At 40.9% G+C, this 18,764-nt stretch overlaps 1 protein-coding gene across 1 annotated transcript in view; it reads left to right on the top strand.

Annotated features, from left to right (window-relative positions):
• The first annotated feature begins 9,566 nt into the window (after positions 1–9,566).
• The window catches only part of SORCS3 (sortilin related VPS10 domain containing receptor 3), a 180,275-nt gene continuing 171,077 nt past the window's right edge, over positions 9,567–18,764 (top strand). The window contains exons 1-2 of the mRNA XM_059852291.1: positions 9,567–9,641; positions 10,481–10,548. Of these exons, the coding sequence (XP_059708274.1) occupies positions 9,567–9,641; positions 10,481–10,548 (143 nt within the window). The remainder of the gene's footprint in view (positions 9,642–10,480; positions 10,549–18,764) is intronic.

Raw genomic sequence — 18,764 nt, forward strand, 5'->3', positions numbered from 1 at the left:
GGGTGCTTGGCATGAGCAGGAGCTGCTCTGGACAGGAGCAAAGAAAGGAAATTGCCCAGACAGTGTTTTCACAGCAACATATGAAAATTCACAGATGAAAATAATTTGGTTTATTATTTAATGATACAAGACAAATAATAATAGTAAAAAAGCTACTTATGGTAAAAGTAGTTCAACCATTGTAATGATGAAATGTGTGCACATGACAAATACAGAATAAAACTAAAAACAATAAAGGTGATTAAAATAATGAGTAAAGATTATTTCAAAGGAATATGAGTAGGGAAAGGAGCTGCTAGGGATGAGTCTGACCTTACCATAGTCGAGCCACTAAGTTTTAAAGTAGATTTTGTTGCCTGCAGATGAGAACTGCATAAACAGAAGTTCAAGGTCAGGAGAGTGCAGTTAATTGGACAGACCACGTTTTTATTACCTTAATATATAGGATGATCAGATCATTTAATTTTTCTAAATCTATAATAATGTAAAAATATGTTAATTGGCTATTTAGCACTCAGACTCTTGCTTCTGACCTTTTGTCTGTCAAGAGCCCAGACTTGTGCTTGTCTCTTACCTCAGGCACTGTCCTATTCTGTGTGTCCCACTCAGCCTGACTGACCCAGGCTGCCTGTGATACTTACTCATATAATCTAAATGATCACTTTTATTTTTATCTTGTTCTTCCTGTGATGATTCTCATATTTCATCATCCCTGTTTAATTATAAGTACTCTATGTATGAATATTTAAGACATTGTGATTACATAATGAATTTGTACAAAGATGTTACAGTTGTTTAAAGTGGGGTCTCATGTGCAGTGGAAAATCTGATTATTGGGTGTTGATAGTTGCACAACTGTAACTCAAATAATTTGTGCATTTTGCCCTTTTTCCCTCTGTGCTACACTTGTCACTTGGCAAGCTACAACGATCTTTATTTCCCTGGGCTGGTGTGAGGAAGGGAATAAGCCAAAGTCTAAGGTGCTTGGATTTGTAGTTGCTAAGGATCCAGGGGTAGAAGGTCTTTTAATTGGCCACTAAAAACAGATGGGAGGGTTTATCTCCCAACAGGTACATTGTTTTCTTCCATGGTAACATCTGTAAAACTCCAACTTTTGGACTGGTTCTCCTGTGCTAGCAGTGAGACATTTTCACATGAAGTAAGCCTTTGTAGGCATGAGGCTGGAATGGAGTTTAACAGGGTATCTACTTCCATCTTCTGTCCCTGGGGAGAGAGAGAATCTCTTGCCCGTGCACTGATCAATAACAACTGTTTGAGATGCTAATTGAAATCTGAAGAAGATCACTAATACTTATATATGTACATATGCAGGGGAGAGGTGAGAGGGCATATGTGTGAGAGAAGTGAGAGTTCCTGAGAAGAACCTGGAGTCCAAAATGGAACAGCTTTAACCAGCCTGAGTTTTCTTGAAAAATTACCTTTATGGGAACGTTTTTTCCCTCTTCCTCTCAGAAATGCCTCAGACACAAAATTTCCCACATAGTTTAGCTTCTTTTACAGAACCAGATACTCTTGCCTTCAAGAAAAACCCTTTCCTGTCCTGGAACTTGATAGGATCTCAAAGGGCTATGTTCTCTTGCCTTTTTTTTTTTTTTTTTTTTTTTAAATTTAATTTAATGAGAACTGTCCTGTGAAGGTAGTTTACCCATACTTTGAGTTCAAGTCATTCCTTCTTTCCAGGTCTCCCCATGTCAGAAGCTTTAAATGGCCCTTCAGCAGAAATGTGACTGACTCCACAGAGATAAATTGCTGCACAAAATCTGCTGCTTTGTGGATGGTATCAGGAGATAATTGGAATAAGAACTGAGCCAGCAAAGTATCTGGGGCCTTTTTTCATTTTCTTCTTGAACTTGGAGGTGTGCACGCAGCAGCTTTAAAAGGAAGACAGAGAAGGGAAAAAAGATAAAATTAAAGTTTCCAAGGCTTTAGAGGGGGGCTTCTTAGCAAGAGGGAAGAACCAGGATTCTGAATCAATAGAAATTAATAATGAGTTCTTTGCTATCACCTCTTATAAGGTATGATAGGGGACCCTTAAATCATATCACTACCTGACAGGAGAGATTGTATTTATGTTAAACTGAGTTACACAGAGATAAAGCTCAGGCTTCTGTTATTTTAAGCAATCTAGATGTCTTTTCTGGTGGGAATGTGCATTTATGTGCAGAAAAACCATCCTGAAAAGCTGGGAAAAATTCTGTAGGGCAAAACTGTGCCTTGACAGAGGGTGGATCAGATCATCTGGGGAGAAATTTTTATCTCTGACTTCTCTGACTAATGCTACTCACAAGCTGCTGATAGTGTTGGTGTGTCCACCCTCCCTTCCAGTGTGTTTATTCCTAATTACCAGACCTTTTCCAGACACTCTCTCCTAATTCTGTGTGGTGATAATTGCTTTTATATTACACAGACATAGACACAGATGCACACGAGTGTGTGCACCCTCCTGCAGCCTCTGGGACAGGATCCAGCTGCTCTTTAAGGACTGCTGTAGGCATCTCATTTATTTCTTTATTAAGGAGGTTTTGCACAATGTAATTAGAGCTACAATTTGTGTGTGTGTGTGCGTGCAGTAAAGGTAAGCATGTGGGTATGCAGGAGATTTACTTTCTCAAACTGAGGCAGGATTTACAAATTTTATTTCTTACATTCTTGGAAGAAATGTTGCATGAGAGATATTGCCCAATTTTTAATGTGTAGTGGAGACGAAAGAGCCTTGTGGCTGACTTGCAGCCACTATATAGCTAGGGGCTGTGAATACCCTCCCTTTGGTTGATAATTGGAATGTCTGCCTTGGGAGGAAGAAAATCAGACTTCTTTTCCCACATTGTTGTAAAACATTATAGTCCAATTCCTTTTCTGAGTCCTGATGTCATTAGTCATTGCCTTGCTGGTGGGGTTATTCAGCTGCACTCTCTGCCACGGCAAAGATTTGTATGTGCAAGGCATCTCTGAACATATCCTAAATTACAGTTCCTGCACAAAAATGCCTAAAACTAAAAGCATTCAAGACCCTATCAGATTCAATTAAAAACACTTTCTAGATTTGTGAGGACCAGAAAGGTAGATCCATGACTCTGGAAGAGGTGTCTCCAGTATTGATGCTGATGGGTGCTGTTTCTTTGACAGACTGGGCTTGCCCTTGAATTGCCAAGGCATCCAAGAGAACCAGCACACAAAATTCCTGCCCTGCTTTTGCTTGTAAAGGCACAGGAAGAGAGAGTTGGGCTTTCCAGATCTGGCTCTTTCTGCAAGACACTGTAGTGGTTTTAGTTCTGGATTTGTTTCTTTTTTTTTTTTTTTTTTCACCCTCAGATTCTGTTCATTCAGTGCAAGTCCTGTAAATGGAAATTTCACACTGCTGCTTACATCTGGAAGGTGCTTTTGTGAAGATAATGTGATCTGTCTCTAGCTGTGCCAGTGGGAAGACTTCTGCTCTGGCTCCAGCCCATTGTGGTGCCTGATTTATACTGAAAGGGAGGAGGGCAGGGGACAGAAGGAGCCTGCTGTGGCAGTTTTCCCACTGGAAAGTGATAAGCCACACAGGCAAAGGAGGATTAAAGGCAAATATCCTCCTTTTAGTTACTGGTTCTTGTTTTGAGGACAAATTTGACAGTCTCAGCTGTTTGGAGATCACAAGTTCACTGGAACGTGTTTTGCTTCTGTGTGTGATCTTGGGATTTGTCTCTTTCAATTTCAGAGGGCTCTTTTGTCTGCGCTGCCTGAAGCCACCCACAGATCATTTTTGTCTCTCCAGAGATTAAAAAAAAAAAAAAAGAAAAAAAGTAAGGAAAAGTCCTTTACTGCAAGCTTAGTTGGCAAAGCTTTACTCTTATACAAGTGCTACTCTGATTTCCAGGGGCAGGATTTGGCCTGTGTTTGTTGGGTTACCTCTGCTGGTTTTTTTATTGTGTCTTAGGATGTGCTATTCATTAATTCCTATTATCTGGAGATAAATTTTCTTCATCTATGCTCACCAGACTGGGGAAAAAAGGGGAGATTGGTGTTTAAGGTGTACGTGTTCCTTTTTAGCTAATCATTCTCTTACTCTGAGTGAACTCAAATTGGTGTTTTATCTTCCAGATGATGCCTCTTACCTTAATTTATCGAAATGTGCTGAATTGGATTCTTTCAGCTATGCTGAATTCCTCAATGGACTCTTTTTCAGAATAAATAAGTCTTTGATTTTTCATATGTATTCGCAAAGTGGATTGAACCAAACTCTTAAAAGTTTATTTGGAATCTTTTTTCTGAGTATTCCCATGTAGAGAAACACTTAAAATTTCACTTAACCTCTCTTTGCCTTCTCATCAGTAAAACAAAGATGCCATTACTTGCCTTGTTTCATAGTGGTGATGCTTGCAGAATCTGTTAACACCTGTGGAATTTAAATTCCTCTCCTGGGAGCTTTGTAATAGTTCTATATGCTTCTCACAACTGGAGATGGCACTCTTGGGTATTGGCAACTGCACTCAGACCTCCAGGGGAAATGAGGATGGTGATGTTACATAGTGTGATCACTCACATGCACACGTATATTTTTGAGGCTGTATTTGTGTGAAGAGATTTTGATGAGACCAGGATTATGTAGTGATTGTTTTTGAGAATCATGCTACCTTGACCCAGGAAAACACTTGTACTGGAATAATTTTCCTCAGAGCAGCCTGTGCCATGCTGTGTTTTGAATTCTAGGTTAAAGCAGTGCAGATAGCACATCAGTGTTTTAGGTGTAGCTGAACAGAGCTTCACAGTGTCAGGTTTTCTGTTTCTCACTCTGCCCACCCAAGGAGGAGGTCAGGAAGGTGTTGTGTTCCATAGAACATCATTCTCAGCAATAGTAACTGTGTTCTGAGACTGATTTTGCATTGGTCTGCTGGGGAGGACAGTCAACAACTTCCCTTATATCACTTGTTTGTTTATTTATAGTTTCTTCCCTCTCCTTGACTAATGGCAATGTCTTTGTCAGGAATTACAAGTTTTTTTTCAGTTTTGCTTTTCTGGTTTTCTCCTCCATCAACCTAAGGTGGGACAGAATCAGTGTCTGGGTTGGTGCTTAGTTCCCACTTGGGGTCAGCCTGCCACACACTTAAGCACAAATATAGATTGAACATGTGACTTGTCCTTTCCCCACCTTTTGAGTGTTTGTTTGGGAAAAATTAGTCTGGTATTGGTGGCTTTTGACAGAATTAGCTTTGAATTAAGTGATTGCATGAAAGAATGCCTTAGAAATTCATGATCATGAATGTGCTTGTCCATGTGCTTGCCAATCAGTCCATCTTTAACTAATAATCTTGTGCCTTGAAAACCACCTACCACCAGCACAAAAAAGAAACACAAACCAAACAACAAAACCCCAAAAAGATCCCAAATAAGAAAACATCAAGTACCTACATATATAAGTGCTGCTGGTGTTTAAGTCCCAGAGCATTTTAAGCCAATCTGTCTTTGGCTTTGAGCATTTTTACTGACAGTGGTTCCCACTAACCCATGGTTGCTCACATTTGAAATTTACTCATTGGGTGCTGTAGTTCTCATATGGATTGGGGAATGGCAGATGGAAATTGCAGACAAGTTTCCTGTGGTTGGCTTGGAGAGTAGAAAATGTTGCAAGCATCATGGAAATATGTCTGTGGGCAGGAGACAGAGACCCAAGCATTCCAGAGCGAGTGGAGAGCTCTCATTTTTCACATGTAAATTTGTCTGCCCTCTTTCTGCTGTGCTCTGTGCTGCCTAGTGCTCATCCTTGTGCTCTTTATTAATTACACTTGGCAAATATGTGCACAGGGCTGTTGATGAGTTGTGTTAATCTCTGTGCTGATACAGCAGGATCACTCAGAGAAGAGATCTGTTGTGAAGTGAATGAGAGCTGGCCTTTCAGATGTCTGTCTGACATCTACTTTGGCTGCTGTGCTCTTCCCTCTCATATCTCTAATATGAGTGTCCCCTGACACAGGAATGTAGGGTCTCCACACAGCCTTTGGTGTGGTGCTTTTCACTTGTTCTGAAGTTCATTGTCAACCTGCTGAAGGAACTGCACTGCCTTTGCACTCTTAATTTGTAGGAAACAGGCATTATATATTTCACTCTGGGGTATATGCAAAGCACTTTGCCAGTGTAAAATTGGCAAGATCTAGAGCTGGGTTTAATGAACTGAAGTAATATTCCTTCGTAGTAAAATTTTATTGGCATGGAAGATTGTTACACCACCAAACACTCTGAAATGCTTCTGAGTACTTTTGTGATTTGTGGGCTTGGAGATTCCTGATAATTGCCTGAACAATAGGGATCCCTCCAGGAATGTGTTTTTGAGATGGAATGAAATGTGGGCTAATGTTCCTGGTTGTAATATTTCTGCTTTCATACCAGCCAAGTTGTGTAAAGACTCAAGGCTGCTGAATTCGACAGTTTTGGACACTTGCTGTCTCTTAATTTAAAGAAGTGGTCCATCACATTAAGTCTGGATTTAGTGGTTGAGTATGCTATAGAGCATTGTGTCAAGATTCCTCAGTGCCAGAGGCTCTTAATCTGTATTGAAGTATAGACCATTGAAGGTAGATGATTGACAAGTGTTGGCATTTTTTTATATAAGCCTTAAAGCAGGGTATTTAGTAGACAGTGAAAACAACTCCAACCTATATGCAATGTGGAGATGCATGTGTGAAAAATAAAGCACATAAGAAAATTCTTGTAGAACTGGAACAGCACTTCTTTCCAAAGAAAATATATTTTTTCTGATTATCCTTTCTCCATTCCCATTTCTGTCTACAAAACCAAAACAATTTGTTAAATTATTCAGGTCATTAAGTTTCGTGTAAGCTCAGCTTGAAATTGCATTTTCTGGAGGGATTGTATTGCCTTAAGGGAGCTGTAATTCAGCCTCCCTATTTTCACATTCTGTCCTGCAGACTTTTTCCCTTTTTTCATTCTCAACCAGCTGAGCTACTCGGTGTCCCAAAGGACACCTGCCCTGGGGTGTCCTGGGAAGCACAGTGTGTAGTGTGTGTAGGCTCCTAGCCTGCAGGATATGAGGAAATTTCATATCTGTGCTGCATTTCCTGAAGTGAGAAGTATGATCTCATAGCAAAATGCAGTTTAACATTTAGCTGACTTGGAATTAATTTTGGAAAGATTGGTTTGATGAATAGAAACATTTTAATTTGGCACTATAAAGGTGTTTTCTTTATTTTGATTAAATAATGCGTAAGTGTAAGCTTTTGCTGTTTCTGAATTGCTTGGAACTTAATAAATTTGTATTTCTTTTCCCCAGAGCAAAATGTTTTAATTTATGTTCCAGAGTGGGCATTTTCTATTGGGTGGCAATTCCAGATTTCTCTCAGTTCAGGGGAATAAAATGTTTTTGTTTTGAAATAGGGCCTTAATTGTAAAATCTCCAGTTTTCAGTAGAATTCAACTTTTAAAATGAAAAGCATCAAGATTTGCATGCAAAATTACACTGGCATGGAAAAAAAAAAGTAATTTGTTAGTGTTCACAAAAACAAGCTGAGCTTCTTCAACTACAAAGTAGAAATTGGAATTAAATGTCTCAGCCTGAGTCAATGAAGGTTTTTCCTTTTTTAATTTTTCTTTTTCCTGTCAGAATGCAGTTTTGAAAAATGTGTCCAATTTTCCTTCTGTTTTGTTCCATCCTTTTTCAACTAAAGCATTCAAACAACGCGATGTCAGAAAATCTGATACTTTCCCTGTCTCATGTTTCTTCTTAGCATGGCTGGGGCAGCCTGATGGTGCCTCAGAATATCCTCTTGGAAGGGTTTGATGTTTCCTCTGCAGAGCTGTGTCAAACACAGCCCATGATACAGCTCGGGATCCAGTCCTGCCTCTCAGGCTCTTGTCTGTGTCCCAGCCCCATGGAGTTCCCTGAGCAGCTGAGTTTGCTCTGGCAGCGTGTAGGGGGAAAGTGCTTTTGCAGCTTTTCTTGGGAAGGTTGTGTGTTCAGACTCTCAGATCCTCCCTGGTTTTCAGACTCCCAAACCCTTACAGGAGTTGTCTTTATTGAATCTGGGGTGTTTTTTCTCAAAAGCAAGTGGGAGCAGAGTGGAAGCTCCCTGGGTTAGTGGTGTGGGAATGTTGCCTGTCTCCTGGGGTGAGTGATTTTAAGGACAGGTTGCTGTAGGTGTTACCACTGCCTCAGGAAATTCCTGCTATTTCCTGGTACCGTGTGTAAGACACTGCTCAAGGGACGCTTGTGCTTTCCATGCATCACCAAGTAGAGATGGATGTTAGTCAGTCATCCTGGGCAAAAATCCAGAAAAGTCATACTAAACAACATGCTTTTACTATGAATTTATACCCAGAAGCTTAGTAGCATTCAGCCCACTTCTGTAAAGCTGTTGTTATCCTGGTATTTGCAGGGTGGTAATAAATAGGTGACATCTTCAAAAATATAGGACATAGGAGATCTGGGGGAGACACAAAGAGCTGGGGGAGTATGGATGCTGCCTTTAGTTGTAATTGCAATTTAGGGTAGAAATAAGGTAGAATCCGTTGAAATTTGATCAAGACACAGAGATTTAATTTACAATATTTAGGAATAAATCCAGGATCCACTGAACTCAACTGTCTTCAATGTGCTTAGAGTTTGAAACTCAAAAGCTTTGTGAAACCTCACCCCAGCTGTGAGCAATAAGAGGGGTGTAATTCCAGGCAGGGCAGGGCTTGTGCTATAGTGCATGGCTTCCTAGAGAGTCTTGAGAGGAGTGCTGGCTGAGTGCCTGTGGGATTATAGAGAACATCCTAAAAATGTCCTTCTCATTGGGCTTTAGCTGGGAGAAGGCTGCCCTTCTGGGTATGAGGGGTGGAGGCACACAAACCATACAAACCTTGGTTGCTGCAGCTTGCAGCTGGTTCTTCCCCCTTTGTATGGGAAGGTGTGTGCAGGGTTTAGGCTGCATTAAAAAGGATGTTAGCCTTATTTCCCTATAGGATAGTGTTGGATTCAGCTGACATGGACTTGCATATGCTGACTCAAATCTGCCTGGCAGGTTTCTTTTCACACCCTGCTGGAAGCAGCTTGGCTATTATCTTCTTCCTAAAGGTCTCTGCATGGGGAAATAAAGGGATAAATGCAATAGGGGATGGTAAAAAGTGAATCCAGGAGAGGGAGGAATGCTTGGAGCATCTATTCTAAAGTCATTAATGTGGGCACTGACTGCATAGTCACGTACTAAGGTCCCTTACCATTTGAACAGGTTTTTTCCTGGTATTATGCTGACAGTAAACGAGTGCTGCAGCAGCTGTGATATTGATTAATCCTTTGGCATTTTTCTGCAAAGCTTTAAACTTTGCTCTCTCTCACAGCTGGAGCAGATGTGAGGGAAGCTGGTCTCTGCTTGAATTCTGCAAGGAGGAAATGGTGCTGAAATGTTAAAATGATGCAAAACAAAAATGAAGAGGTGCCCTGGAGCTCTTACTTGAGGCCAGTCCTGAAAAATCCAGGGGAATGAATTGTATGACATTAGTTATGCTAAAAAGGCAAGGAGCAGATTCTCAGATGCTCTTACCTTCCCTCTATTGCCTCATCCCACGTGAGCATGGGAGCTTGCACAGAGGCTCCCAAGCTATCAGAATGCATAACTGCCTTTCTGGACAGAAGGGCATTGGGCAATGTAGCTTGTAGCTAGGAGGATTACATTTACCTGTGAAATCTGAGGTCACAGCACCAGGTAGATCAGAGGGAAAGTATATTCCATGTGGTCCCCCGTGTACTGCACAACTCCCTCTCCCCCAACCTCATTTTTGCAGGGGCATGACTCAAGAGTGTTTTCTTCAGAAAGTCAGTGAGTCCTGGGGCCTCTGACTGTCCTTGGCCACTAAAGATTCATGTCAAGGTCTGTCTTGTTCAAGTGCATAAGCAGAATCACTCCCTGTTCCTCTTACCACTGTGGGAAGGTGATGGCATGTAGAAATTCCCATGCTCTGGAGTCAGTGACAGCAGATGGAAAAAACAAAGCTGACTCTAGGCAAGATGGACTGTTTTGGTGGATGGGGATCTACATAAAAAAAACTTGCCAGTTCTTTCTGTGGAGACTGAATAATTAATGAGAGAATGTTGAGAGACAAAAGGAATTGACTGTAATTTTAGATTGAATTATTGAATTAACAAGGGTGCATTTGATTCCATCCCTGAATTTGAATAATCATAGTTGCAGAGAGGTCAGCTCACAAAGTCTGATTAATTCCTGGTGGCATGTTTTATTTCAAATGCAAAACATTTTGGGATTAAAGTAAGTGTTACTAGTTATGCAATGCACTAAGCTAATGATTTCCCATTTTGTTTTTTAAACCTACTTTATCCTATAATACTGCAGCTTTAATGGATAAATGCTCAGCTCTCCTTTAGGTGGTTTCAGATGCCCTTTGTATTGTTACAAAATCTAACATCAACCTTTTTTTTCTCCTCTTTTCCCTTTCTCTCTTTCTCACTCCCTCCCTTTCCCCTCTCTAGGTGATTCTCATTCTGACAAAGCTCTACGACTTCAACTTGGGGAGTGTAACGGAGAGCTCACTGTGGAGGTAGGTGGAACATGGAAATCACAGCACAGTGTCTGGGGGCTGACCCGGGATGTGGGCATGGGGCAGTATCTGAGCTCATCACAGGAAGAGCTGGGAAAGAATCTGAGACAAATTGAGCTACTCTTTGGAAAAGGGATGCAAGATTAGGACACATTCCTTGAATGAAGTGGGGTCTACAAACAAGAGGGTTTCATCATGTAATGGCATTTCCCTGATGCTGAGGAGCTTGGTTTCCTTCTCACCTTTGAGTGTCCTTCCTCTCTTTGCTGTGAGGCTGGCAATGAAAACAGGCTCTACAGATGGGTACAGATGTCTGAGAAGGAATAAAACACAGTCTATGATATAATTTTAGCTGATCCTTGTTCCTCACCCCTGTGAGCTAAGATGGGCATCTTGGTAGTGACTGTGTGTTGGGCTGTAAGGAGCATAGCTGCTGAAGGATTGGAGATGCCACAGTGTCTTCTCCACTGTGGATGTACTTGGATGGTGCCACATAGCTGCCATGTTCCTTGTCTGGAAAGGGAGATGGACTGTCCTGCCCTGGGGAAACATGCTTCTGGACAGAGTGTGTGTTTGGAAGTGTGTGTCTGCATTTAAAATAAAGAAATAACCTAAAATCCACTTAGTCCCCAAACCCAGCCCTATAAATAGGTCAGTTCCTTGATATTTGAAAGAAATCACCAAATTGTTTCATCCTGCCTGTGGAGTGGTATGCCTTTAACAGAATTGCTATCAGGTGTTTTTTACCTTAGGTACATTCAAAAAAAAAAAAAAAAAAAGAAAAAAAAGGCAGCCAGGGGTTGGTGAGACCAAGAGCCTTGTTTTAGATTCACCTGGTGTATTATAGCTATTGTGAAACCTCCTCCAAGTGTAGTTGATGGAATGGTCAGTGCATTGTAGCCATGGCTTGGGTGTGAGCCTTCCTGGCAGATGGTCTCTTGTATTTCTTTCTTCACAGGTGATTTAGAAGCCCCTGTTTGGAGCAGGCTTCGGCCATTTGCTGAAGGTTTATTCCTGTAAATGTATGTAAGGGTTAATTATTCAGTAGAGCTCTTCAAACTTCTCAATTTGAACAGTACTTAAGAAGCCTAATTGCACTGCACCACGGTAATCTGCAAAAGTATAAATAACCATGTAGCTAATAAGAGAGAACAGTCATTTCCACTTACCCTGGTACTTTTCAAGGTATTAATGCCTTAAAAAACTTTTCCTTCTTTACGTAGCAAGTACAAATGGCACAGTGATTGTACTTTAAAGTAATTGCCAAACAATCTGCCCTGCATAAATAATGTAACAAACAGGCAAACCTTGTCTTAATCCTGAGCTTGCAGCATCACCTGAGCTCTGCAGAAAGGTAATAGCAGCACCCCTTTTGGAGGCTTCCCAAAGTGATAGAAATGTAATTAATCATCAATACAATTGAAAGCATCCAGCACTTGGTCAGCTGGGAAAACTCATTGCTTTGTGGGAGCATGTTCTGGAACACTTCTGCAGCTGGTTTCCAGTGAAATAGGGGCCAGTGGGGGGCCTGGAGATTCAAAGAGGTTGAGAAGTTAGAACATCTCAAGTTCTTTTCCTAAGTCTATGAGAAAAGCTCAAGGTAAGAGCTAGTAGTTGATGTCCTGGGCAGGAAACCTTATTTTCTCCTTGGAAAATTCAGGAATAAGCCATGTTTTACTTGACAGGGGAGTGTGGAATCTTGGAGAGCATCTATGAGTTTCTCTGCAAAGGACACCATAGAAATGCAAATAGATACTAAATGTAAGAAATAAGCCAGAGAAATACTCCTTTTCTTGGGATTTCCTGTTTTATTTGCACATTCAGGCCCCTGAATCTCTCCATTATTTAGATTGGTGTTTTTCAATATTTTCTTTTTGTTTTTGAGACCCTGAAAATTTTAAAAGGAGGATTTGTCTTTGCAGAATGAATGTAAGCCTCCTGGCAAGAGGTTTGCTTTCTTTAGTTACTTTTTGTAGACTCTTTGAGCCCCCAGACGGATCACAAACTGAATGCAACTTCAACTGTGTATCAAAAGATGATCTGTACGTTTCCAAGGGGTTTGGTTTTTTTTCCTGTGCTCTAATACGACTAAGCCAGGAGCCCTGCCCATCTGAGCTGTGGTGCTGTTGATATCTGTCCTGACCACTTGGCAAATACAGCTGCCTTCACAAGAGAGGAGTGTGGCTTTTGTGGCAGAGAGCAATGAATTACACAGCAGAGGAGGCTGAGATAGAGCAGAGTGCGTTGCAATCTCCAAATACCATCTTGCCTCCATTTGCTCCATGCATCAGAATCTCCTCCTCAGTTCCCCCTGGGTTTATAGCATGAGAGGCTTCTTTTAATGGAAAACTGAATTGCCATATAAAAAGAATTTCTAATCCCTGCATCTAAATACAAAAACAAGTAAATCAATAGGAAGACATCCTGAATGTAATTAAAAAAGGGAGTGAGAGCAACAGAGGAAGAGGAAAATTAGAAGTTACATTTTAAAACTGCTCCTATATCAGGCTGGTATGAGCTTAGGGGAAATTCTAGTCAGCATTTGAATGCTGGAACACAGACATTGCTCTAATATCCAAATTCATGCTTATGGGGCTCAAACAATCACAAAAAAGGTCTTTATTGCTACTGAAGCAGCCAGCCTTGAAGCAGCCAGCTTCAAGGAAAAAACACACACCCACACACCCCCTCTTCCTTGTGAATGCCACATCTCTTCTTCATCACCGGAGATACCTGTCAGTTGTGGTTTAGATTTTTGTTTTTCCCACTGAGTTGAGTGGAGGTGATAATTTTCCTCCTGTGAAAGGAAGCTACTTTATTGCTACTTTACTGTACTTGTGATGGTGTGAGTTGTTTACGAATTTCCAGAGAGATGTCTTTTTCATAGGTCAACAAATATAACTGTAAAAATTATTTAAGCTTTTAGACATGCAAACCCTTCATCAGTTCTCATTGCCTAGTGAATTATCTAACTGTGTAGTTAAGAACCCTGTCTGCCTTAAATAAAAAAATGAATTAAGGGATGGCCATATGGTTTTCACAGATTTTTTTCACCCCACTTACACCTCTTCTCTATCAACAAAAGGAAAAAAAAAATCCCTTTGAATCCGTAAACTTATGTAGTTTTAATTTGAAGTGCTGTTGGAGCATCTCAGATTCCCAGACTCTCTCTAGGCCAGGATCCCTGCATCAAACTTCATTGTCCATGAGGAACTGTAAGCATACAGGAATGATCTGTATGATCTCTAAAGAGTGGGTGTCAGGCTCTTCACAGGAGTTGTTTAAGCTGTAAAGCATTGAGATAAGGTTGTGGGAACATTCTGGATAAGTATATAAAGTTGATATTGTAGTATTTAAAATGTTTTCAACTGTTTCAACCAATGTGTATTGAGCAGTTTCTTTCTGCTAAGATAACTGTAATAAAAGGTTTTCCATTGTTGCCTGCTTTAGTATTCAGGAATGTATTAATTTGTTTTATTTATTTGGATTGCAGTAGCTAAAAAGACAACTTCCATCTCAAGGGAGTTCTCAATCTCAGGCAAAGACAGAGAGACAACAGGGTGATCCAGAAGACAGGAAAGGCACAAGTGAGCAAGGAGCTATTTATGATCAATGCCACAGCCATGACTGCAACACATCAGCTAATTGGGCAGTGGGGAGCAGTTTAGATTTTCTTCCAAAGTGCAAGCACTTGCATGTGTCAGCTCTGAGTCCCTGCTACCATTTTACCCACCTCAGGTAGGTTCCCTGGTGTTCCCCTCCTCTGGCTGTTTTCCTGGCTAAATTATTTGATTGCACATAATGCTGGCCCATGCATTAACCCAAAATTGTGACTAACTATTTCTGTTTAAGAGGCTAAAATGCTGATGAAGAATTTTTAATATATATATTCTTTCTTGTTTATTAACCAAGAAATTATGTCTCCATGGCAGCAGTCAAAAATCCCCAAGCATTTTTTTTTACTCTTGTGGCTGCTGTGCCTAAAGAGGTTAGTCTGTTGTCTCAGTCTCTTTGTTGAGTTAGAAAAAAACCCTTTCAGCTTTTTAATAGAGGCAGCTGCAAAATGCAGCAGCTGCAGCCCTAGTTTGGAGCAGAGGGGAGTAAAACCTCCCAGCTTGGTTGCAGGCTGCTTCATGTCGTGCATTGCTGTTTCATTCAGCTCTGTTTGAAATACCAGAGGGCTTCACCTTGTTTCCTCCCATGGAATCGCCTCTTAAGCCTCCCACAGTCCCCAGAGACCCTCAGCATGTGTCAGTGTACCTCTAGCATTGCAAAAATTTCCCAGCTCACACTGATTTCTGTGCCCTAGCTTTGTGTGTGGCACACAGAGCTGAATTCATAGGGCTGCTCTAGGTGGGAAAGGGTGAATGTGGTGTGATGTGAACCTTATCACCATCTACAACTCCCTGAAAGGTGGTTGTGGTCAGGTGGGGGTTGCTCTCTTTCTCCAGGCAGCACCTGACAGAACCAGAGGATACCATCTTAAGCTGCACCAAGGGAAACATAGATTGGATATTAGGAAAACATTTTTCATGGAAAGAGTGACAAAGTTCTGGAATGGTCTGCCCGGGGAGGTGGTGGAGTCACCATCTCTGGATGTGTTTAAAAAAAGACTGAATATAGCACTTGGTGCCGTGGTTTAGTTGAGGTATTAGGACATGGGTAGGACTCAATGATCTTTAAGGTCTCTTCCAAGCTAGTGATTCTGTGAATTCTGTGAAGCACTCTTTGGGAGCTGAGGCTTAGTCTGGTTGCTCCAAATGTAGCAGCTTCTAAGACTGGTGAGTGAAGAAGTCAGGGATCAGGAGATTCAAAAAAACCATGACTCAAATTTCCATATCATCCTCTGTGAAACAAGCTAAACCTGAAATAGGTCATGACAGAGCTTTCTTAGGAGTGTTTCTATCCCAGTGTCAATACATTATTTAGATTGCATTATGAATAGTAAATTCTGGTTTGTGCCACCACCTCTTGTTTAGTATTGGTTTGGCTCCACTGGGCCGTTGCAGTTTTCCTGGAGTTTGCTGTATTGAAATGCAGTCGCCATGACCAGCAGCTGACATCTCCTCTCAGTATTGTCAAATTTGATTACATTTATAATTTTCCACTTTTATGCTGATGACATGCATCTTTGATATGTGCTATTTTCTGGATGATTGTATTCAGGCGTAAAATTAATGGAGCTGATTTTCAAAGTAGTAATGCTTCCCATTATTGCATCTTCTTTGGCACTTTTTAATAATGCTGCAAAGTGCAGCAATCCTGTGCTGATGAGGAGAAGGGTTTCTTGCATTTGCAGTGAGCCACCATCAGGGCGTTGAGGGAAGAAGTCAGCTGTGTGTGCAAGCACCCTGATCTCTCTTGGATTTGAAAACCAGGGCAACCAAAAGTTTGGTGTCTCCACTGTTGCTTTAGGCTAGAATGCATAAATGACTTAGTTTAATGATGGTGAGTTTTTTTAGGCTATTGGAGCCAGCTCTGAAAATCTTAGTGGTTGAGAGCTGTTAGGTGCAGACTGTGTTTGCTGAAGAGCCAAGGGAATGGGGAACCACAGCAGATGACCACAGTGTGGGGTGAGAGTTGTTCCTCGAGGCTCCCAGCACCCTGAGTTGCAATCAGGACACACCTTCAGCAAAATCCCAGAATTGTGCAGTTCTTAACCTCCAGTACTCTTGATGATTAGTTTCCCCACAGTGGGAAACAGTTCAGCCTGGTTCAGTTCATCCTGGCCGGCAGTCATAGATGACATAGATGTCATCTTGGCATGGGACCCACTCTGGAATCCTTTAAGACGTGCTCAGTAACTGCATATTGGCCCAGCTGCTGCCAAATGAAATTGGTGGCCCTTAGTTTAACAGTGTGATCTAAACAAATATTGAATTGTGGATGTCAGGAAATATACTGAAGGGAGTATTCAGATTTGCTTGGGCTGTGTGCAGCTGAATGTGATGAGTCATGGTAATTAAAAAAAAAAAAAAAAAAAAAGAATTCAAGGAGTGGAATGGAATGAACCAAAGGTTTAGCCCTCCTCAAATGCACCAGAGCCCCAGGTTGTTTCCAGGGCATACATTCTTTGCAGTTAATACTAGAAGGAGATGCTGTCATTACAACAAAGGGATAGTGTGAGTTAAAACTGTTTTAAATGTCCAATAATAAAAATTATTAGGCTTATCTTCAATTCAGGGCTATGCTTTGGGATTAGGCAAAATCAGTAATAGTAATGAAGATAAGACTTCCTTTTTTTAATACTTTATTTTTTAAGTATAAGCCTAACTTTTGTAGAGAAGTTTCATTTGTCTCCTTCCCAGTGTTCCCCTAGCCCTGTTATATCCCACAGGATTTTCCAAAAAGAGAATAATAATGTTCACACGTTTGCTTTCTCGTGGTTCCTTGCTGTAATTGTGTTTATGTTGCTTCAGAGATGGTGGAGACCAGGGAGGGCATTGTAAAATTATGAGAAAAGTATTATCCCAGCAAATGAATCGAAAAGCCTTTGTATGTGTCTTGGGGTGGTGTGTGGTTTGAAGTCCCACCTTTGCTTATGAAGATGTCTTAGTCCTCTTGTTTCATGAAGCTCATTTGTCTTTTGTGAGCCAGCCTGCTGACTGGTCCATTTGTTGTGTCTCTTAATTGCTTCATTAGTGACCTTTCTGTGGGGGTGGGAATGTCATCAGACAGGGGGCCTTTTGGATTTATTAATTTTTTGTTTGCCAAGAAAGCTCTGAGACTAATTGCCAAGACTTCCCAGAAGATACTAGTTTACAAATTTTAATGACACTTTTGATTTATTAATGTGCTACCCCCTGCATCTGCTCATCCCTATTCCTTGGTGAAATTACTACTGAATTGGAGAGAGTGAATAAAAACAGAACTGCAGATTGTAATGGTGTTTTGGATAGTCTATTTTAAAAATAAATGCCCAGGCTTTATTTATTTATTTGTATCTGTGAATCTCTGAAGAGGTATATCTTGGCTTTGTCTGCATTCAGCCCCCGAACCTTGTTTTGTTGTTGCATGGTGGGAGCACAGGTGTTCCCATTTTCATGTGCAGGTAACTCCTGGCCAGCCTGTGCTACACATCCCCACTCTGTGCCCCATTCACAAAGCTTTTGCAGCTTGAAAACAGGGCTGAAGTTGTTGATGTTCAAATGTGTGGCTGTGAGAGGACTGGGCTGATTACTGACAGTGGATGCTGCAGATGTGTTTGGGTGGGGAATGTGCACTTTGAATATACCTAGCGAGATTATGTGTTTGTACATATGTTTTGATCTCATAGCTAAAACTGGGATACTGGGATGGGAACTTTTGGATACATCTTGTTTTCTGGCTGAATACAGGGAAGCAAAAAGAAAAGGCAATTTATCAAATTCCTAACTTTTTGAGGAAACATTATTGGGATGAAAGTGGAATTCCAAACAAAATGTACAAAGAAAAAAACATGCTGTGTTTTGCTTTAATTTTCCACAATTCAGGTAGGAGCCCCAGCCATCTCTCCTGAATTATTTATATTCTACAAAAGAGCTGCAACAGGAGATACTGAGACTCTCTCCAGGGAGAGACTCATTCTAATCTTATGTGTGGAAGATCCAAGTTCAAGCCCTTGCTCTGAATAAGTATAAAGGGAAATGCTTTTTTATTCCTCAAGTAATTACATTGTGTAACTCATTGCTACAGGATGCTGTGAGGCAGAAATAATAAAAGCATAAATGGATTTCAAAAGGGGACTTGGCGAATTAATGGAGGATATTTCTGCTGGTAGCTGAATAACGTAATAGTGTTTTATAACAATGAAGGAACAGACAAGTCTACAGGTTTTGGATCAGAGTTGCAGAAACATCTTTTTTTTGTTATCTATTTGTCTGCAATGAGCTCTCATGCTTTAAGTATTCTAATGGAATTGCTGGGATTGTGCTGGAGATGTGATATTCCACAGTATTTTAGTGGGTTTGGGATCTGGAGATTTCTAAGTCCAGAGAACTGGATGAGAGACCCCGGGAAGAAATCATGTTGTCTGTTATCTCTTTCATATACTTTCCCAAGAATATTCTGTGACAGATTAACAGGTAACACAAATATTTGTAATTTGGTGTGTCTACTGTGACCATCTTATTCAAACAAGGGATTTGAGTCTTCTGCATCACAGGTGAGATCTTCATCACTTGGTATCTCTTGGATGCTACCACATTTTGTAAGTAAAGGTGTTTCATTGGCCTGGA

This window comes from Haemorhous mexicanus, chromosome 7 (assembly GCF_027477595.1).
Source record: "Haemorhous mexicanus isolate bHaeMex1 chromosome 7, bHaeMex1.pri, whole genome shotgun sequence".
Classification (NCBI taxonomy): Eukaryota; Metazoa; Chordata; class Aves; order Passeriformes; family Fringillidae; genus Haemorhous; species Haemorhous mexicanus.